The sequence below is a fragment of the Mastigoproctus giganteus genome, chromosome 3, assembly GCF_048544385.1.
Source record: "Mastigoproctus giganteus isolate SK-2022 chromosome 3, ASM4854438v1, whole genome shotgun sequence".
Taxonomy (NCBI): domain Eukaryota; kingdom Metazoa; phylum Arthropoda; class Arachnida; order Uropygi; family Thelyphonidae; genus Mastigoproctus; species Mastigoproctus giganteus.
This window is the reverse complement of record NC_143577.1, coordinates 23549866-23573601: the sequence shown is the minus strand read 5'-3', so window position 1 is coordinate 23573601 and position 23736 is coordinate 23549866. Positions and strand designations below refer to the sequence as shown.

Sequence of the window (23736 nt, the reverse complement as noted above, 5' to 3'; positions counted from 1 at the left end):
GTCACATACTGTAATATCAATTTTAATACATTACACTGAATGATAAATTTTGGGTCATATCTTGTTACGGCTTGAAAATAAGTTTATAGATTTTGGGGTGCTAAACAAATAGTACTTAAAATGGCAAATTGGCTCTTGTTTTCAAAAAAAGTAATTTTATATATTTATACAAGGTATTTTTTTATTTATATGGCAGTAAGATGTAGTTACAAACATACCTGTATCAAACACGTAACCTTTTTGCCTTTTGCTTGTATTCAGCTTCAGGAGCATCCCTTTTCACCATCCAACAATAATCAGCTACCGTGGCAGCACTCCATATGCTTTTGTATGTTCGTTCCATTGCTGCGATGTCTTGATGGAAGCACTCACCATGTTCGTTGCTGACAGCAACACAGTTTGGCAAGAAGAAATCCAGGTGTGAGTGCAAGAAATACATCTTCAATGACATGTTGCACCCCAGTTTTTGTAAGAAGTAATAAGATCTTCAATAAGCTGCTTGTAGTTGCTGGCTTTAACATTTCCTATAAAACTGGTTGAAACATTTCAAAAGGCTTTCCAAACTGATTTCTTGCTACCACTAAGGAAACATTCGAACTGTTCATCTTTGAAAAGTTGTCTTGTTTGTGGACCAATGAAAATGCCTGCCTTAATCTTCTCTGTACTAAGTCTTGGTGGGAATTTCTCTTGCACAAGTATATGAATGCAGGACTGTTCATTTCCAAAGCCTTCACAAAATTTTTCACGAGCCCCAGTTTGATGTGGAGTAGTGGAAGTAAAACTTTATTTGGATCTACCAGCGGTTAAATGTTATGTTTTTCATTCTAGGTGTTAATGATTTTCATTGAGGCCAACTCTTCTTCTCGCTGGCAGGAACAACTATCCCACTCGCAAAGAAAGAAACAATACATAGTGTAACCCTTTTGTAGTCTTAATAAAATGGCGATTACCTTTAAATCACCACATATCTGCCACTCATACTTCTGATAGCGTACACCTAAGAGGATGTTCTCCATGTTTGCGTATGTTTCTTTTTTGTGGATGGCATACACAAGAGGTATTGAAGGCAGCATATTTCCATTGGATAATAACACACAGCCTTAAGGCGAACCTTAGAATCGTCTATAAATAGTCACCATTCTTCAGTACTGGGCCTCATGTTCATTGCTGCCATTAGATCATCAACATCCTTAAAAACGGTGAGTTCCCTTTCTGTTTGATAAAATTTATCATAGTCTTTATTTCGAGTACAAAATGTTGTAACTTTCACAGCATGAGCTAGAAGATTCCACTGTTGTAGCCTCGAGGCAAAGGATCTGCCTTATTCTTCAGCAGTTGGGATCTATGATGAGGTCATTAAGCTCACTTTCTGTGATCCTAAGTGGTTCAGAAGGATAAAGGTTTAGACAAAACGGTGGATCTCTTGACATAGACAACTGCTGTTCTCCTTCATGTATATCAAGTTGATGTTCATTAAGTGTCTTCATCTTCATCAGAGCTACAGAAAAACAGTCGAGTGGTTCTCCATGAGGCATGGAACGAATTGCAGATGGTATATCACCATACAGAAGTAACAGTCTGTGACATGATTTGTTGGCTCCCTCCATATCATGGGCACTGCAAAAAGGCATAAAATGTCCCTTTCGATTCACCCACACATTGAGTTTTGATGAACAGGTAGTGCAGCATATGTGTAGAGTTCTTGTCCTGGTCGCCTACTTTATACCCGAAGTACAAAAAGTAGGCTTTTTTATGGCTTGAGTTAAAGGGACACTTTCTTGAAGCTAACATGACTTCTACACATACATAACAGAAGTCATCAGGATTAGTCACACAATTACAGCATACCACTCAAACCACTTGCACTACTCAAATACTGAGCAAAAAGTACAAATGTCACAGAGAACAACCATTAACTGAGAACAAATGACCCAGTACCTATCCATATTCAAGGATTACTGAAACAGAGTTGAAGACGCATTTGAGGCAACAATTTATCAAGTGATGCAGAGCGAGGCAACAGTTGTTGATCACACGATAAGAGCGTGGTGGTGGTACTGAAACTGTGGTGTTGCCATGCGTTTTGCCAAGAGCTGTAGTTGATAAGGTAGAGTAACTTGCTAACATGGAACCTCAACTGTAATTCAAAAACAAGAGCCAATCGACAAATTTTTATGCGATTTTTGTGTTCAGCAGCATAAAATTAGTCAAGATATGGAATTTTCATTTTTGTAACATTTTATGTGTTGACCAGTGTTATCAGAGAGAATATCAATGAATATGCTTCAGAAAAATATATTTTTTAATTGGAGGGCAAAAAAAAATTAACCTATCTTCTTAAGTAAAAATTACAATAAGGTATGTGTACAATCATTATCAATTTACATGACATTTTGATTTTAATAATATACTATGGAGAAATTCAATAAATTTTTCACAAGTAATAACAAAAATTGCAGTTTCATTTTTATCACCATTATAACTTGACATACAGCTGACGAGCTATATAACTAGTTATAATGGCAGAAAATGCCTTGGTTGGGTGGAATGAAATTGCTTCTTTGTACATGTCAGTAATTTGCTGTTTATTGAAGACATCAACCACAGATTTAATGAAGCATACATTTTTCCAGCTGTAAACATGCTGGGCATTTTCTATCTCTTTTAGCTGCTCTAAAGTGATGCTAAACTATTCAGTGGTTCATACAAATGATATGTGACCAGTCATATATAATTGTGTTAAGTTATGAAATTTATCAAATAAGCAATAGCAGCACTAAAAAATAGAATGTCACCCCTCTGCTGCATGAATACTTAAAGACAAATGCAATCATTCATACAAGTGCCACATTGCATGCTTAATATTTCCGGATTAGAAAATGATTTTTTAAAGAATTCTGGATTGTAAAGTGCCATATTTTACAGAGATCTGCATATAATATATGCAGTCAGTTAAAACAATTATGCAACAAAAACTGTTTAATCAGTAAAACTTTAATATAAGTTCAAAATAATGGATTCTTTATTATTTTAAATAAATACAAAAATATAATCGTGGAACAAAACTGAATGAGAATTAAGTTTCAATTTATGAGTAGGGGAGGGGGGGGTATCTTAATATTAAAACTTTCTAGAAAAAGTCAGTCACTACATTTGATGCATAGAGATTTGCTTTTGATGGACTTCGTTTTTCTGTTTTTTTATGGAATAGGGGTAATGCATATTTAATGGATGGGAGGGTGCTTTTGATGGATTTCTTTTTTTATGGAGTACTTTTATACAGATTGTTTCAATTAAAACACACTGGGACCTATGTCACTTATTTCTGGGCTATTTGTTTTCCAAACCCTTTTTCATATTTGAGCTTAAATTTTTAAATTTGGTCTTAAAACTTAACTAAGTATTACCATTTATAATTTACACTATTTCAAATTTTAAACTGCATAATGAACTGCTTTTTTGTAATGGGAAAGTTGTTTCTTTTTCTTAGTTTAGTCTAAAAATGTCATCAGTGCACTTCTGAAACAAATGCAAACCAATTTTATTTATGTGATGATCTTCAGTGGGCACATTTAGCTAGCTGTACAGGGCAGTTGTGTCACCTTTTCAAATGCTTACAACTACTGTGTTTGTTATTTTCTTTTCTTCAAATAAAATTGGTTTACGCTCATTTCAGAAGTATACTCATGATGTGTTTAGACTAAACCAAGGAGTGGGAACACTTTTCCATTGAGAAAAAAAACATTTGAATTAGGAAAAATTTAAATTTATAAATAGTAAAATCTAAGTCAATATTTGTCCAATTTTAACCTCAACTTCAAAAATTTCAGCCCGGTGCCTTTTAACAGAAACACCCTGTAATTTTGTCGCTAAGGAAAAAAGGCAGCATTGACATTCTGTTCACTCTTAATTTAAACCTGATGTGAACAAATACACACGGCTAATAAAAGCTCGGATTTCAGGTACTGAAATATCACTGTATTTTTTTTGAAAATGACCATTATGAGTGTTTATGATAGGATTAACCATGCAGTGGTGACACCCTCAATTGTAGCAAACATGGTGGCAGTCGTCAGACAGGCGACCAACTTTCTCTTAAATTTCTGGAAAAAGTTTTTTTTTTTTTTTTTTCAGTCTTATTGAACTGTACCAACATGTTATCCTTTCTTAATCTGTTTTGATATCTCTTGTAGATAACTTTTTATTTTTCAATAAAAATTAAATATTTAAAAAATGCTGTGTTTTTCACACCTTTTATTTTCAAACAGAAAAAAAAAACCCATTTCTGATGAAAATTAAAAAAAAAAACATTTTGGACATAAAATATCAACATGATTCTATTAAACTCTTCCATTTTTCAGTTTTTTAAAAGACCATTAAGCTCGAAATTTTAAACATGTGCATACCCATATAATCCTGCTTATTGTGTATACAAATACTTTTAAAAAAATTAAAAATAAATAAATATATATATATTAGATACTATTACTCACTTCTGTTTTCAGCTTTATTTAAAATTCATTGTAAATATGGTGGACTTCATAGTGTGCAAAATTTGAAATTACATATCCTGCAATTTCCTGAAGAATAGCCATTCTTCCCACGCCGGGTGGAAAAGACCTGAGTTCGAGTCCCCTCAATGATGTGAGAAATTTTTATTGACCTTTTGCACAATGTGGCTGAGTCAGTCAGTCTCAGGCAAGGGTAGCATGGTTTTTTCTCCTGGAAACTTGGATTTTTTTGTCCAGCAAACAGAAAATCGACCATGAAACACAAGTATTTTACAGACAGTGGTAAAACTCTAGATCTTGGGTACTAGTCCATATTTCGACAAACGGACAGGAACAAAGCCGTGACTGGCAGGTGCCACTCACTGCTTTCTCTGCCCACTGTCCTCCTAGGTTGATATGCGTAAGGCTGTTTACCCTCCACTTGCCGCTGTTTTTAAATAGGAAACTCGTTTTCTGATTTAAAAACAGCGGTATAAACATCCTACCTAAGCTAAGCACACCCCCCCCTCTCAACAACACAAAACAATCAGAAACAAAATGCTTTCACAATAATCACCCAATCACAGAACTCAACCATACAATCACTCTGTTCTATGACCATGCCCACTGTGCAGAGACAACTGGTACCCAAATAATGGAGTTTAGCCCAGACAGTATATGCAGAGCAACATGGCCTTAGTTGCTGATGCTCCTAAAACCCTATTACAACAACAACTCATCTTATTTTTTAATGTGGAATGGGCCCCCAGAGGAATCTGGCCCACCTTTTGGTAAGATCAGATGGGTCAGCGTCTCGTATTGAAACAGTATGAGATCTGCTGGACACTGGCCCACCCTCTCGTGATATGGACGAGTACTCGGAAGCAGCTTTCCAGGTGATTGCTAGTTCTGAGTAGCCAAGCAGTCAGAACAACACAATACACATAATGCACACAAACCTACACTATTCATATATCTGGCCCTCTTGCAGTGGTACTGCTCTTCAGAGACATAGGGTGGATTTGAAGCGAAGTTCTAGGAGCTGCCCTAAAAATAACACATGTCCACATCCTCATCCAGTGGCATAGCCAGGATTTTTTGTCAGCAGGTACGTTCACAAAATAGCGCCAATGGCAATTCACAAAGAAAGGCACCATTTGCTTTCTAAAAAAGCGCCACAATACCAGATTTCCGCGTAAAAGGGTACAATGTACCTGCTGACCCTACCCTGGCTACGCCTCTATCCCTATCTTACTATATGAAAACAATAATAAATATTTAAAAAACAACTAGAATAAGACTAGATGTTTATTGAACTAGTGGGATAATAAAAAGAAGTAACGTGAAACTACAAAATAAAACGTAATTCGAAACTTTGAGGCGGATCACCCTACAGTTCCGCGCAATCAGTTACCCTGCGAAAACATTAAATAATCACTTCAGAAACAGTTGAAGTTTATATTTAAGAAGGTAAGAGATACAAGCCCATTCAGCCCACTAATTTTAAGATGTAAGTCGTTACATTTTTTTTTTTTTTCACTTCTCTAGCATTTTGGGAAGCCAAGATATAAGCGATTATTATGAGACATCTGCGTACTTGCAACCATGGAAAAGAAAATTTTGAAGGCGAGTTAGAAATATTTTTGTTTTTCGATCACAGTGTTTTTTTTTTTTTTTTTTTTTGTTTTTTTTATTGAGAAAATAAGCAAAATATTTTAACTGGGGATTCCTTTGCAAAGCCAGGAATCAAAAGAGATCAGTGGCTTAAAAAACTTTGCGTTAAGACGCGAACACAAACAAATATTATTTTCCAATACGATATGCCCAATCCTAACAGAGAACTGAGACATTAAAAATCTACATTAAAACAATTCATGTGATATCTCACCTTTGTTTATACTTAGGCTATTATTTCATATGATAAAAATGACAAAATATAAACTATTCAAAGAACAGGACGTGTGTAGGATACATTACGCTTCGGTTTCGTTATTCTAGCAGACGACTTCAACCACTAGCAACCAATCACAAAACCATTGACACATAACTTTAAGCTCTACCTGGTGACTGATTTCTTCCTAACTTTTACCAGTCTTTTAGAAATTTAGTGAGTATTTATTTCTTATTATTTTTATTTTTATTTATTTTTACATTTGTTGCTTTAAATTTCTCTTAACTTCTTCTAGTCTTTAACAAATTTAGTGAATATTTAAATTTTTTGGCACATGGGCTATTTTGGTCAGACTGAGACAGTTCATTTTGGTCGTTATCGTATATTGCAGCTGTGCAAATTCATGGAAAGATTTTCAGACCTCGACAGAATTGAGAGTGATATTCTTTTGTTTCAAAATCCGTTTCATTGTAAGGTTGATGACGTGCCAGTCGAACTACAGTTAGAGATCATTGATTTTCAAGCAAATGACCTATTGAAAGAAAACACAGAGAAGGAAATCTTGTAGAATTTTATCGCTGCTTATCTGATAATGAGTTTTCAAAATTAAAGAAATTTGCCTCTGGTATGGCAACAGTGTTCTGTACAAGTTATGTTTGTGAGCAAGCATTTTCAAAACTGAAATATGTAAAGTCCACATATCGAACAAGGCTGAGTGATGAACATTTAAAGGAAATTCTCTTGGTTGGGTGTAGCAATTCAAAAGCAAACATTGATGATATTTTAAAAGCTAAACGCTAGTTCCATAAATCACATTAATCTTTTCTGCTTATCTTATTCCTAATGTCGCCTTCCTTGATAATTTTTTGATAAATAAATATATTTGTTATCTTTATTTTTCTATATATTCTTTAGTTTTGCATATTTTGTGTATTGGTAAATAAATATATTCGTTGTCTTCATTTTTGTTGTATTTACTGAATTGTACATATTGAACTAAAATGATTATAGGGCCCGCGCTCGTCAATCTCTCGGTTATCTGGCCCGTCGTGAAAAAAGTTTGGTGACCCCTGATCTAAAGGAATGTGAATCGCATAGGAACCCATAATCGGAAACGTCACGGGAAAGTAGTAGCAGAGGCACAAGAAGCAGAAATGACACAAGACAGTAATTAGTGGCAAACATTTATTTGACATAATATTAACAATGGAGTACGAGATGGATGCATTTCATGATGTTACAACAGATGCTCGAAGTTTCGGCGCCTCCGTAGCCAGGTGGGAAGGAGCAGCAGTGCGTAGCACGCGCTTCTTGATTAGACCGGGGTTCGAGCCCGTCACCACCAAATATGGAGGATGCGGGAAGGTCAGGGAATGACCACCGCATATCCCGGAGCAATATGGCCTTAGTTGCTAATGCTCCTAAACAACAAACAAACAAACAAACTCGAAGGTTCCACCATGAGACACAATGCATGCGTGACACCAACGCAGCATTAATTGGCGAACACGGTCGAACACACCTGGAGTTTCTTTGACAGTAGCAGCAGCGCAGGCGAGTCTCGCCACGAGATCCATTTCCATCTCCACAGGCGATTCATACACTATAGATTTGAGGGCCCCCCCACAAAGAAATCAAGGCTCGATAAATCAGGTGAGCGTGGGGGTCAGGCAACGGGTCCACCACGGCCAATCCGTTGACGCCCAAAACGCCTGTTCAAATTGTCACGAACACACCTTCCATAATGGGCAGGCGCCCCGTCATGTTGAAACCAAATGTTGCGTCTCACATTTGCCGGAACATCGTCAAGTAACCCTGGTAGAACTTGTTCAAGAAAGATCCGATATTTAGCGGAGTTCATGCGGGATGGTAACAGGTATGGGCCGACTAAGCAGTCACCAGCCATACCTACCCACACATTTATTGCAAAGCGATGTTGTGCCGCATGGGACATGTCTGCCAGCTCACAGTTCGTATATCGATGCATGCTCTTCTTGCGGCGACTACTGCTTGAATGAGTAAACCAGAAATTTTCCGTCTCGCGAACTGTTCAAGAAAGATCCGATGATGAACAGCGCCGTGTACCGACTTACGGTGACGTTTCCGGTTATGGGTTCCTATGTGATTCACATTCCTTTAGATGTTACCTACCTCCCCTAAACGTTTGTACCAATATTTTTGAGATACCCTGTATATAAGCAGAATATACCAATATATCAATCATTTTGTTATAGAAGCATTAAAATAACTTTATCATAAAGACAAACGAGATTATGTCTATATGACTGGTTCGAAAAAGAAACGCTAATCAGAAAGAAAACAAGGCAGAAAGTTATTACTACAATAAAATTTTATTTTATTTAAAATAAAATGAAATCATTAAAATAAGAAAAAAGACAAACCTGTTTCATTTATCTTTTATTAGATAGTATGAATCAGAGCTGTAACTCAATATGTTCTACGTTGATAATAATATTAGTAAATTAATAAGAGGAGTTTACCTCAATATCGTACGTGGAACACTTCCGTATGATACCCTCCAGAAATTAAAACGGAAAATTAAATTGATTATTTAATTATTTATATTTTACTTTAATTATTTAATTATTTATATTTTACTTTAATGTACCGGTAAGTTGTCGATTTTTTCGTTTTTTCCGTTTTAATTTCTGGAGGGTATCATACGGAAGTGTTCCACGTACGATATTGAGGTAAACTCCTCTTATTAATTTACTAATTTATCTTTTATTTATAATAAATAAATGGAATAAATGTATTTATTTTATAACGTTTCTTTATTATGAAAATTTGCACTCTTACTTTGGTTAGTGTGAGAGTGCATGTCCATTGAGCAGAGAGTCATGCATCTGCACTGCTGACAGTGAGTATTGCTTTGTCTTTTTCTTATTTTATGATTTTATTAAATGCAGTATTAGGGGCCTCTTGGTACTCAGGTAGCAGAATTTCACCCTTACAAGCATAATCCTACTTGTGGTATTAATTTGCTGAATTTTGTGGTAATTAATAATCTTTTCCTGTATATCATTAAAATAATTTCATATGATTCAAATTATACCTCATTCCAATTCAGTGGAGTATTCAGAGGTGGGCAGAGGAGCATATTCCCTCCATTAACCAAAATTTTGAAATTAAAGAAAAAGAACGCAGGAGGCGTTCTAAAAAAAAACTCAACAGCCTTGTCAGCATGCTCCCCTTACAATGATACCTGGACCTGGTCGCCATGCCCCTCCTTATGATGATACCTGGATACACCACTGTTCCACTTAATCAGTAGGAAGCAGTAGCCAGTGAGCCATAGAATTGCCATAATAACACTGAACAAATAAAAGTATTTTTTAATGTTATGTATTTATAATTGATTTATATTTATTTTGTTTATTAATATTTTTATTTATTTATTTTTTTTGCGTTTATTATTATTATTATTAGCTATGTGTTGCAAGGAAGCCAGAGGCTTATGCTGCACCAGCGAAAAAAAAAAATTCTCCGAGTTACCCTGAGTGTAGAGTGTAGAGTGTGTTTAGTGTCAAACAACACCAGGGGTTTCCCCCCATCTCCGCGTAGTATACATTGTGGGTGTGGAACAGAACACTGTCAATGCCAGAGGTTTAAAAGTGTAAGGGTTTTGTATATGTGTAGTGTCGTGTACCGTTGTTTATCTGGTCATTTAGCCGCTGGGCCCCTAATGGATTCCAACGTTGTCCACCCTCTGCACCGTGGAGGCAGACCAGGTACACCAATATTATAGTTATTTACTCTGGCAGGTCCTGCCACCTAATTTCCTGAGATTTCAGTGGCTAGGACCTAAAAAAAAAAAAAAACCGCTACAGATAGGGGTCAGCCAAAAGGATTACTGATTATGCAACTGATATTATTAAGTTCCTGGGTATAGGGCTCAGGAAATTTATAGATGGTTCAGACGCTGGTTATAAGTTAGAGAAGGGGAGGAGACTGAAGGCTGGGGGGAAAAACAGAAATAAGGGGTCCATAGAGAAGATGACCCCCAAATCAGTGGACCATACCCACCAGAGAGAAAAGAGGGATGGCGAGGGGGAAGGCGACCAGGGGTAACCCCCCCCCTGCCTGTGTGGTGGAGAAAAAGAACCACTCAAGGGAGCATGGCAAAGAAAGCTTAATGGCAGCAGCTGAGCTGTGCTTTGGAGTGTCATAGCTGGGACGAAGGTCCTGTCCCATCTTGTCTTCTTTTTCAGAGTCTGGCAAGGCTGTCACACTTGGGACTGTACGTAATGTGTCCTGCCCGATGTATACTTGTCACCGAGTTCGCAGCTTTCAGGTCTGGTTGTCAAGTGTGTGGTTATGACTAGACTGTGTCACTAGTACGGGCCTCACCGCGGATTTGTCCCTTTTGTTATGTCAAAATTGTCACTACGAGTTCGGAGCTTTCAGGTCTGGTCGTCAAGTGTGTGGTTATCAGTAGACTGTGTCACTAGTATGGGTCTCACCGCGGATTTGTCCCTTTTGTTAAGTCAAAATTAGAGATGTAGGTTCACTGCAGTCTGACTTGGGGACGGTTTCAGGGCTTCTGTCCATTTGGTCACTGGGTCAGCAGAGTTACATAATATCACAATTTGTAAAGAGTTTAAATCAGGAAGATCCAAACCAGTGTTGTCGTTCATGGAACAGAGGTCCCATCCCATTAACGATGGTAGTCGTTGACAGTCCAGCTTGAATTTGGGCAAGACGAGTTAATCAGGTGTACGTTCGCCAGCGGTAGGGATTTTCTTCTTGTGAAGAGCTCCAGGCAGTATTGCGAAAAGGCCTTGTACTCTCTGTCGCTGTCCAACAAGTAATACTCCTGGAATTTTGGATTGAAGTTAATTCTGGTAATCAGAATGCAGCGAAGGTCCTCATACAAAGGGCAGTCATACATTAGGTGAGACCAACTCTCCAGTTCTCCACAATGGCAGAGGGGATTATCAATAATTTCAAGACTTGAGAGTTTGGCTCTGATGGATCCGTGACCTGTTAGCATGAAAGTTGTGTACAGGCCGAGAGAGAACCATGAAGGAGGCTTGGGATATACCTTGTTGATATGTGGAATAAATTTCCTAGTGATATCTCCTTTAGTAGAGTTAGCCCATCTATCTTGCCATATATGCTGTAAATGGAGGCTAAGGCGCTTCTTTTCAGCAATCAAGTTATTAGTGGGATCAACGGTGTGGTCCCTTAACGTCACCAATGTGCCTTTTGATAGTTGGTAGAGGAGCCCGCAAGGTATCACCTCCAGGTCCAAAGGAAGGGCGCCTGCCAGCACCTGAAGGACACGGGTGCTAACAGTACGGCAGGCCCTGCTAATGGTGAGGAGGATAAATCTTTGAATAGTTTCGAGCTTCTATCTGTTTACTGCTATTTTTGCTCTCGGATACCATATCCCTGCAGCGTATGGAATCGCCGGTAGAAATACTGCTTTGTAGAACAGCGAGAGAGGCGGCGGTTGAGGCCCCAATCCCGACGCGTAACTCTCGCGACAAAGGCAGTATAATTCCTTAACTTTGTCTGCAGGTGTTTCAAATGTGGGAGGAATGTAAGTCCTGAGTCCAGGATTATTCCTAGATATTTCAGTTCAGTAGTGAAACATATTGTGGTCTCGTTTATCTTGATTTGTGGACGTCTTCTGAAGGACCCTTTCGGTAAGATTGAATTAGTCTTCATTAAAGAGATTTGAAGATTATAATCCCTTGCCCAGTTTTGTAATATCAAGAAAGCCTGATTTGCAGTTTTCTCTAGCTGCGCTCTGCAGTCTGCAGACACGGCCAGGATCAGATCATCTGCATAGGCCTGGGAGATAACTTCATTTAGGTCAGTGTTGAGGAAGTCATCATGACCTCACGGGCTCACATCTGGTGAGTATGGGCTTGGCACACCCAGGGTCCTGAGCTGGATATCATCATTCTTCTCTTTCTTGGTGATTCCCTTCTACTTCTGACTCTCTCTCTCTCTCTCTCTCTATCTCTCCCCCCCCCCCCCAGGGTAATTCAGATTTTTTTTTTTTTGGCTGGTGCAGCATAAGCCTCAGGCTTCCTTGCACCGTATGGCAAATAATAATGATAATAATGAAAGTACAACCTTCCAAAGGAGCGGCCCCAGCACCGAGCCCTGGGGACAACCACTGTAAACCTGGCGTTTGACTCTGCAGTATGGTGCATTGACAATTATTTCTCTGGCTGTGAGGTAGCTTCTTATGGTGTTATAAAGGTTTCCGGGAAGACAGGTACATCTTAGTCGACTGAGGACGCTCGGCCACCAGAGTGAGTCGAACTCCCCAGAAAGTCTATGGCATTAATCAGGAAATATTTTCTATTGGAGTTTGTGGCAGTTGTAAGGATAATCTGGAGTGCTTCAACTGTAGAGCATCCTTGTTTGAAACCATATTGGCTTGTAGAGGATAAATTTGCTGCATTATAATGTACTGTAATTCTACTGTGTAGTAGGTATTGCTTAGCACAGATAACAAGGCAATCGGTCTATAAGAAGATGAGATTTCTGGAGGCTTGGTTGGGTTTTTCAGAATCAGGCGTATGTTGCCTATCTTCCAATCGGATGGGAAAACTCCTGTCTGCAGGCAGTGATTGAACAGGTCGAGGATGAGGTATGGGGAATGCTCCACGCTCTTCCTTATAATCTCTGGTTCAAGTAGGTCCGGTCCTGGACATTTATTGTTGCGGAGTCTATCAGTTGCGGTGTGCAGCTCCTCAATAGTGAAAGGCGGCTCTTGATGCTCTTGACTGTATATACTGTTGTCCTGGCAGAGTTGTTGATGTTAGGAGTCTTTGGACAGTTCGCGCACTTGTTTCAATACCAGAGGCCATCTCAAAGTCCAGTTTTAGATCAGGAGATCAAAGTCCAGTTTTAGATCCTGACTGGTGGCAGCTTATTTTATCAGCTACAGCACGTGTAGAAAGCCCTTCCTGGGAAAGAGCAACAGCTATTTTTTTTCTTGGTGTCAACTGAACATATGGAGCTATGCTTACACCTCTGCAAAATAGGATACTAATGCGCATATATACCCTTCCAACGCCATATTTATAGAAACGGCTGGAGAAATACCTTGCAATTACTGTCTGATGCAAAAGAAGCGTTATCTGACGCAATACCTTTGCTTTGCGACAAACAAAATGACTGTAATCAAACAATATCTTATACCTTTCATTACAAATATTACTTTTTTTTAAGGTGATTCAGTTTTTTTGTCCCCCACTGTAGCTGCTGATACCTCTCCTGCCCGTTCCACTGCAAATGTTCTTTAAGCAAAATCTGACAATGTCTTAATTCTTAGAGCTTCTGAAAACAGTGATTGTAAGACAAGTGCTGACGTTAAGACATTGGTGACTAAAACGCTTAAATTGGATGTATAAAATGTTAAGATGAAGACTGCTTAGGCTAGTGAGGAACAAAGGAGCCTTGCTGGAAGCGACCTCTAAAACAGATCTTAAATGTTTGCCCTCCTCGGAGTCCTTTATATCTGCTGGTATCAGGCTCAGCTCAGGTGTTCTTCGCAAGGGAAACCCCACTGAGCTGATTTTTGATGTTCCAGAGGAATTGTCATTTGACGAGATACTTGAAAATTTATATAATAAAAATCTTGGCCATTTTGATTTTGTTTCAGGAGGTTAAGGACGGAACTTTCTTTCGCTTCTCAACTAACGCTATCAAATTCGTCTGTCAACTGGGTTGTTAGTTTTTCTCTCAGGATTTACAAGCAAACATGTATAATTACAGTACTTTGGAGAGCATATTTATTGTCTGAGTTCTCATAGACACAGACCCTATACCGTTGCGAAAATGCTTTCACTACTTGGGTTACGGTCACACCGCTGCAAGCACGAGTCCTCGTCTTGCAATCACTGTGCAGGTGTTGAAACCGTTCGACAGTTTAGCTGGGACGTTACCACTCGATCTGAATGTAATTTTCAGAGGCTTTTCAGATCCCCACTCAGATCCTTGGAATTTCGATTAACACTCAGGTCGATGTTAAAGCTGAATGACGAAGAATTCGACAAGAGTTGATCAATTTGTGGGTGTAGCAGGTGGCATAGCACATCACTGGGTTGTGTAACACGTAAGTGTTTTTCTGAAGTTGATGCTCTTATGGATAAAAAAGCTACAGTCTGGTTTAGTCTTGACTTGTTTATTCTTATTTGTTATCAGGACATAGATCATTAAATTAGAAACTGTTTAAATTTCGCTTGTCTCTCACAGAACTCTGTCATTGCGGCGGTGTGGAAGATTGGCAGCACGTTTTGTACTCCTGTCTCTCATACAATGAATTTCGAGTAACTCTGCAGAATGCAATTCCTAACTTTTCAATCAGGATTAGAATCTAATTTTGTATCAAATGCCACCAGTTATCACGCCCTTCAGGATTTTGCTAAGGCAGCCTTCAATAAAAGGCTTGCAATGCTTTCTGCAATTACTGCGCCTTCGAATGTTTCAAATTCTTCACCTTCACTACAATGACATTCATTTTATATGATTTACTTATCTTCTAACCAACAGAATTAATTGACCTCACAGTGGTTTACACTGTCTTAAAGAAGATCTTCGACATCTCTGTACTGGATTCTGCCCAAGACTTATCACCTTCTGCCATGACGTCCTTTCCTCCAGTCAAGTTCTGAGTTTTATTATGTTCTTCGTTTGTTTTTTTTCAACTCTACAAGTGTACAACTGAATTTTACGATGAAAATTTCTGTGCTCTAGAAATTGCTCGGCTGGCTGTTAACTGACTGTGGCTTTGTTATTGGCGATTTACTGACTGTGACCTATGTTACTGATGATTGCAGGACTTACTGGATGTCACATTTAACCTGTGTTTATAAGGTTTATGCCTGCTTCTAGGCTAAAATGCTTTTGTAAAGTTATGTATGTCGGTTAAATGGTTCTGGTCTAGATCGTTTTTTTTAGGTTGGGGATCGTTATCCTTCATTATTTTCTTTGATCTTGTATATAACCTTTAATTTTTGATATTTATGTTAATTTTTAAAAATTTAATGAGATTACTTGCTTTTTTTACTTTGAAAACCGCAAAGTATTGTTTGATTAGCTCAATATGTTGAAGTTAATCTTGTGTACTGTAATTTTTGTATAGTTGTTAAGCTACCCCCCCCTCTCTCTTCAACAATTTTTGGCAAAAGTCTTTGGCTCGAACTTTGTTCGGCTCTTGGCGTCCCTCTCTTCTGTTGCTGCTGCTGCTGGTTGGTAACCCTGGTCCACCTTCCCGTGGTGGCTGCTGGTGGCGGTAGACGTGTTTCCGGCTTGCTGATTCCGGGTAGTCAAACAGCCAGTTAATATCTGGACATTTCTACAGAGTCCTGTTCTTAACAGTGAAATGAGGCGGAGATGAATTAAAGTTCCAGATGCCGCCCTACACAAATACATACATACCTATATTCTGTTATTAACATTTGTAAAAGTTATATTGGATTTCTTTGGGGAGGGACTGCAGGCAACATGAGCACGATTCTCTGCGAACGACGTCAGGAGCCAGAAGGTAAGTTTGGAAGCCATTAGTGAGACGGATTATTAACTCCGTGTGCTAGCTAACTTGTTCTTCCTCTCTTTTCTTCCCTTGACGCCCCTGTCACCCCATTGTTCATTCTCACAGATTGTAGCCCTTTCTTTTGACTTGCTAATGATACCAGTCAGCTTTGATAAGTAACTCGAACTTTCCGAACTTTCCTGAGTGTCCATTATCAAAGATACATTGATTTAGGGTATAGCCTTAATATACAAAATATTGTCATTGCACTCCCGGAGCCTCTGCTACTCATGATGTCCTGAATCTAATAATCCCTGAAATCCATCACTTCTAAACACCCTTTCCCATTGATTGTGAGTTTTTTTTAATATTTATTTCTTTTCTTTTTATATTATATTATTTTATGTTATTTTTATTATTTATTTATTTAGATTTTTTGCTGGTACCATTGGTTGAGCCCCAAGGATTGCCATCATTTATAGGTTTTTGTCTGCCTCCTATATATGCAGGATGTTATATATAATAATAGAAGAAGTATATGAAGGCGCGTCAAGGTCACTAACTGCATATTCCGCGACGCATTCATGTTACAATTCCATCCCTTCTCATCAACAAACTGTTGGTCTTAGAAATGCACTGCTTGCTAAGCATCGGACTGGTGCATTCAGCCTAGTATGATGTCTGCCTCAGTAGCCGAGTGGTCAGGAAGAGCATTTGCAGTAGCACACGCTCTTTGAGTGTCGACCGGGCTTCAATCCCATAACTGCTAAATACGGTCGATCTGCCAACCCCCGCTGGACCAGCGTGGCAGATTATGGTCCATTTTCCTCAACATGAATTGTTGAGGAGGCTTCCATCCTGCAGTGGATTGATAATGGCTGCAGTTTACTCTTTACGTAAGCATCGATACCACGAATTATATAAGTGAAAGGCATACGGAATGAGAAAGAGGGCAGCTAACGAATGACCTTACAGCCTATAGAATTTCACTCTCACTATAGGCTTATCTCTAATAAGACAGTATGAGATGTAGTGGCTCGCCTCCTAGTGGCATGTCCCAGTATCGGGAAGCAGATACCCATGCATGCCACAAAGTATACTACTTGGTAATTTCTTGGTAATTGCTGCTTCCTGGCATTACAGTGGCCAGAAACAACACTTTTAACTTAACAGGCGTACAAAAAATATACCAGGTTAAAAGCGATAAAATATCTGAAGCTTTCGAAGGCTCAGCCTTCTTTCTCAACAGTAGTGTTGAGAAAGATTTGTTATTTGTTGTTATTTGGTTTTTTAGGAGCATTAGCAACTAAGGCCATATTGCTCCGGGATATGCGGTGGTCATTCCCTGACCTTTCCGCGTCCTTCGTATTTGGTGGTGACGGGCTCGAACCCCGGTCTAATCAAGAAGCGTGTGTTACGCATTGCTGCTCCTGCCCACCTGGCTACGGAGGCGCCATTGAGAAAGAAGGCTGAGCCTTCGAAAGCTTCAGGTATTTTATCGCTTTTAACCTGGTGTATTTTATTGTATTTTATGATATTTTAATTGTTTGTTTTATATCCACTATAAATAGTAATTTATTGTAAGCTTAATTATAAAGTTATCAAAATTTTGGCTTTCGTTTTATTTTGTCATTTCAACATACGGTTGGTGAAAAATACTTAAAATTATATTATTTATCTTAATTTTATTAAAATTTATTATATGCATATTGGTTTATGTGTAGATTTTCGATTATGTCAATTTATTCAGATATATTGCATAGCTCTTGTATTCTCTCTTTCTTTTTAATTGGGAGATATTCACAAATTTCGTAGAGATTTATTACAAAAAATTATTTGCAATTTTACGTATTATGTAAAATCACAAATTACATAAAGTAAAAGGAGACGAAGGAAGTCTGATATTACGATGTGTAGTAGGGGGAGGGGAAGCAATGGTGGTTTTTTTAATTTTTTTTTTTAATAAGAAGATATATAACTGGGCTCAAAAATTAAAACTCGAATTACGTAATTTGCGAATAGTCCTCTACTAATTAAACAGACTGACACAATTTATGTTTTTATTATTGATATATTCATGAAAATACAAATATAAATGTTAATAAAATTTTGTTCTTCTAAAATCGATTTAATTCCTTTGTAGAAGTATAGCTGTTAGTGTTGTCAGAACAATAATTGACAAGAATCTAGTATTTCAGCGAAGAAAGTTTATTCGTTGCAAACTGTTCTTTAACTGTAATCATTTACAAGGCTCATACAAACAGTAATGAGGAAGAAAAAAAAAAAAAGAAAAGAGAAAAAAAAAACAAGTGACAGAAGAGGCTTCCTCCGATCACAAATAAGGCACAACAACCCAGTAAGTTTCCCTCTGCCTTGTCGACATGGAGATCAAGTAAAGGGATAAACTCAGTCTGAATCAGTTTACGTGACCTAAACCCACATCCAATGGCTAAAAGGAATATCCACTTGGCACTTCAGCAGTACATTCTCACCGTGAAGCGTATCTGATTCATCTGACAAAGAATAGGGAAAAAGATTTGCGGATTTGATCGAATCTTTGTTTCTGTGCGCAGAACACGGATTGCTCCATGCTATTATGGTTGATCAAATTAAGCACAGAGATGAGATACATTTAAAGAAAAAATGTACATTCTTGCAGATTTTTAAGCCTCTATCTTACTCACACACGCACGCACGCACACACTCACTCTTTCTCTCTCTCTTTGTCTCATTTACTCTTTGTTTAAATAAAGTATTAATGGACAAGAGCAGTATTTTCTGGGAAAAATGACGAGTTTAATAAACTTGAGAAAGAAAATATGCATACAACAATTAACAAGGCGTCAGTGATCCGAAATAAATTCTTTCAGTACTCTTGTCGAACATGGATTAGCCTCTTTATAATGTATTATCATTACAGTAATTAGTAACATGGTATTTACATCTGGGGAGAACGTCTCTCCCCTCGAGGAAAAAATCCTCAGAGGTGGGAACGAAAAAAAAAATCATGTATGTAGAAATGTTACCTTCTCTTGTGAAGGCCTAAGAAGGAATAGAACCTGATTGTAAGTTTTAAAAGTTCTCACTTTGAATGGGATGGACTTGCATAGAAAATATAGAAACCTCGAGATTAGAAAACATCTATTCTAGAGAAATGCATTGGCAAGCATTGGGAGAGGCTGCTATGATTTGACAAGACATGTTAACAAGTGTGCTGTCGTATAACTGTCAAGCTATTAATCTAGACCCTGATGTACTAGTTTTTAAAGAATAATACCCCTTAAGCAGTTAATCTTTTAACTATACTTGTATGATCAAAGAAGTCTTTCCTGAGGGGCAGGGTGAATGAACACATTTTGACCAACAGGGGTACAACAGTCTTGACTGTACAAAAGAAGACTTTTAGATCTAATTTCCGTATCATACAATTAAGTTGCCTGGGAAAAGACAAAACTACGAGTTTTTCCCATGACCGAATTTGCATATTACGAAACTGCTTTTGCAGAAGTGACACTAAACTCTCGAAGTTTAGTTAAGTGGATCCTAAGATTAGAGCAAAACTTCTATCATTACCCAACTAAATATTTTTTTTTCTGCCAATTTGGCAAGGTCATTTATTTACAAAGGTAAAGCTAATTGGCGACTATAATTGCTGGAGCAAATAGAAAAAACACCGATTCTTATAAACGTTTTTTTTTTCCTTTTTTTTTTTTTCAACTTCATTTGTTTTTGTTCTATGTTCTAAGCAAAGTCGTGGAGGTAATGTCAATTAAATGACCCTGTGTATTTTTCCTCCCACGATCCGATGGAAGGTCTTAAAAAAGTGATGCAAGTAATTACGCGCAGAGAGAACTAGCGCCAGTGGATGTGTTTAGTGTGTAAATGTGCACGATAAGGGGGCAGCAGTGGAATAAATCTAACTAAATTATTGCAAATTTCTAAATTATAAACCATCTAAATGATTGAGAAAAACCTGGTAGAAGTATGAGAAAAGTGAGAATTTGTACAAAGTGCAATGGACTGTGGATCACAGCAAAAACCAGTAGAATAATCTCGTGGTTTGGCAGAGTTATTATAAAAAATACAAAATTGTACTTAATATTTACCATTCTTATAATACAGTATATATAGCAATACATTAACAAGAAAGAAAACAGTATCAACAGTGTTGTGATGGTAAATAAAACTATACTAGGACTAGGCAAAATAGAAGGGGTCACCAAACAACAGAGCTTTGTATTATTAGCTATAGAATTGGTGGCACAAGGATATTTGAAGGACTTCAAAACTACGTAGGAGTAGGAGGAGGAGGTGACCGTATACATTACGATGAAGATACGAATAAGATAATATACAGAGGTATGCTAGAGGAACATAGTGAGTACCATAATCTCAGAGTTGGAAGTAATTTTTGATCTACATTGCAAAACCTGGACTTTTTAAGTATAAGACAAGCTAAGGACAGAAAGTCTGATGAAGGAAAAATTGTCCAACATTAAAAATATCTGTATTTAAGCTGATGACTTCGGTAGCGACATTGCGCAATTGTGATCTTTGTTCTTCTACATAGCAGGTGTGGCTACATCAAACCTTTCTATATGGAAGGATAATATGGGTCAAAAAGAACGTTATTGCAGTATACCAAGACCTTTTACTATTGAAGGTCTAGTTAACGATGCATCTAGTTCAGGAGAGCTTAAGGTTAACAGTGACAGCGTTTAATTGGAGAAATACGAATAAAGATCATTAGTTTAGGATTGGATTAAGAATGCCAATGCAAACAGGGGTTGATACATTGAAATTACGGAATGCAAACTAATGCGCAGCTAAAGAAGCTAAAAAGTGATGAGGTACCTAAGCGGTGGACAACTTATTTAATCTGAAATGTGAGGCATATAAACTTTTATAATTTCATTTTCTACAATTGGCCCAGTGAGATCACACATACATAACTGGCAGTTTGTTGCTAAGAAATAAAATTGGCTAAATCTGGTTCTGACTGGCTGACAGGACTGGAACAACTTCGTTGTGTGAAGTTTGGTCTCTGGACAGAGAGTGAATTGGCGTTCAGGAAGTGCGAACGGAGGGTTACTTAGTTGGTATGTCAAATCGGGTCACAGGAAGCCGTGCTATCACAGCGTCATCAGCATGAAAGACAGAATGGGTCAGCAATCAGACGATATGACAAAGGTGTGGCTTAATGTCACTAGGGGCAGAAAAAAGCTTTTAGCAGTTCAAGGCCTGTTCGATGGTGATCACAAATGAGAAAAAATGTTTATGTATATAATATATAATTTTTTGTGTGCGTATGCATATATATAATATATATATATCTACGTGTATGGATAATGTAAAATGAATAGATACACAGTATATTCATGCGTGTAAATATACGTTTTACATGGCTCACACATACATATGTGTATATACGTATATGTGTGTGTGTGTAACACATATATAAATATATATATATATAAATACACATATATATGTACAATATATACATGCATGGGCACACACACAATAGTTATCATTAGAGGAACAGAAAGAGACCGGACTCGTTTATTCGAAATTCGGGCTTGGCTGTTCCTTGGAGTCTTTGTAGGCTAGGCCGCCTGACGGCTAGTGTCTGAAAATTGCACAAGGAATCGACTGGCCATTACTAGAACCAATCATCTTCATCTGAATCACTACGACGAACCCCCAAGCGACCTGTCCGTACACCAAACACTGAGGGCTCTCTACGTATCCTTTCCCGTTCTCTGTGACCTGGTTTGTATCCATTGGGCAGAGGGGAAGGGAGCTGTCGAGAACCTCTCCCGATAGCAGCAGCAACCTCAAAGCTGAGTGGTTCTTCGTGCCTTTGACGTAGATGTCTGTCCTGGTAGGTCAATGGATGCTGGTACTGATCACGTTCACTGTAGCGGGGATCTCTGTGTCCTGGCAAACTGATACTACTGATCGCCCTAGCTCCTCGGGTAAGAGCGGGGCCAGGTATTCCTGTAAAGGGAGACGTCCGTTCTCGCCAGAGGGGCGGCATTTGAAGTTTTGGCATATGAGTTGGAGAAGCGTTCACCCTGGGAAAATTGATATCCCCCAGTAATCTTCTGTGTTGGGGCACGGTAGGAGAATGGGACACCATTGGGAGAGTAATTCCCTCCATAGAACGCACATCCAACCGTAACCTGGAAGGCTTGTTTGGAGTAGGGGGCAATCTTCTTCCTCCGGGTCGTCTCTGCAAGGGCAAACTATGGGCGGAAGAGGGGCTCGGACTGCGGGATCGGTGGTCCAAATGTGTAGTGCCATAGTGATAGTCGCTATGAGTAGGAGTGGGATTAGGACTAGGACTACGAGATCGCCTATGAAGGCACGTGCTGTGGAACTCTGGACTATTACCTCGGCTCCAGCCGGGTGTCGGTGACGCTCCTCGCCATAAAGGTTTGCTTTGGCGTCGCACAGGCGATCTTCCTCTTACAGGAGAGCCATAAGGATGGATCGATAGATCATCTCCTCGAACTTTAGCTGGAAGGGGAAAGAAATAAAAAGATAACTTTGATTTTTGCAAGAGAAACACATGATTTATTGTTTTTAAATAAAAATGGAATTGATCCATTTACTATTAAACATGAAATAAAGTCAGCCAAATATGCTCTTATATATATATATATAATAGTAATAGAGGTAGTAAAGAATGGATACTGATTTATTAAAAATAGATATTTTTGAAGGATTATGGGGTACTGCTATATATAGCAGAAAGAACCCAACGACCATAAAGGAATGTAGGTAAGTAGATTGTCGTAAAGGGAGAGGAGACAGTCTAACGAAACCTGAAGTCGAAACTATGAAAAAATACAAAGGCACCTGTAAAATAAAAAAAAACAGTATATTAAAAGTACTTAATGCTGTAAATCCGATAATTTTAACGTCGTCTTCAAGGATAAGCCGTCAAAACCAATGGATATACAGCAAGAAGTAAGGCCTCTGTTTCTAACATTTCATGTTAGAAACAGAGGCCTTAACATGGCACGTGGTGAAAACAAATAATCAAAGGTACAGCTTGAGAGTATATAGAAGCTAGGTTAAGGGTGGTGGTAAATATATAGAATGCAGACGTGTATTTCATGGCTGACCCGACAGAGGCAGAGATAGGAAAAGGAAGAAATAAATAAACAAAAGAAATAAAATAAAATAAGAAGCCGATAGGGAGGGTCAAAGATGAAACTTATTGTTGTACCATGCGGGAGTCGAAGTGTGGAATGTGTGGCGTAGACCATCATGCTGCATTGGAGATGACAAAAGGAAATACCGGCTATACTCAAGAGTATTAGGCCCGACGTAGCCGAGTGGTCAGGAGCGTAAGTGCAGTAGCACGTGCTCTTTGAGTGGAACGAGGTTCAAGCCCGTGACTGCTAAATACGATTAACATTTGTATCGATGATTTATTGTAAACTCCACTGACCTGGTGGTCGTGCCGGAGTATAAACAAGAATATTTTAAATATATAGTATGTTATAGCGACCTCAAGCGTTGGAAGGCAGTAAGTCGGACGAGATTAAGATTGCTAGGTGTGATGGGAAAATCGGCATTAAACGAATGGAGCAGTACATCCCAGGATAGTGGAGAAAAGACCAACTGTCAAAGTGGCGTAATGTAGACGCTGAACTTCGTTTAAGGCGAAAAACGCGAATTATAGCAGAAAAATAGCATCTTGATATTGGGTTTGTGAAACTAATGGTGCACAAGAAATAAGATATAGGGTACTAAGACAGTTGCAAGTAATATGAGGAAGAGGGAATATAGGTGTGCTGGGGCAGTCTGGGTTCGCGAATCCC

The 23736-nt window shown here is 38.4% G+C and overlaps 1 protein-coding gene across 1 annotated transcript in view; it reads right to left on the bottom strand.

Moving 5' to 3' along the window:
* Positions 1-18184: 18184 nt before the first annotated feature.
* LOC150087800 (voltage-dependent calcium channel type A subunit alpha-1-like) overlaps positions 18185-23736 on the bottom strand; it is a 1442149-nt gene continuing 1436597 nt past the window's right edge. Inside the window, exon 41 of the mRNA XM_090369204.1 lies at positions 18185-22423. Coding sequence (XP_090225330.1) covers positions 21564-22423 — 860 coding nt within the window. The 3' untranslated portion in view covers positions 18185-21563. The remainder of the gene's footprint in view (positions 22424-23736) is intronic.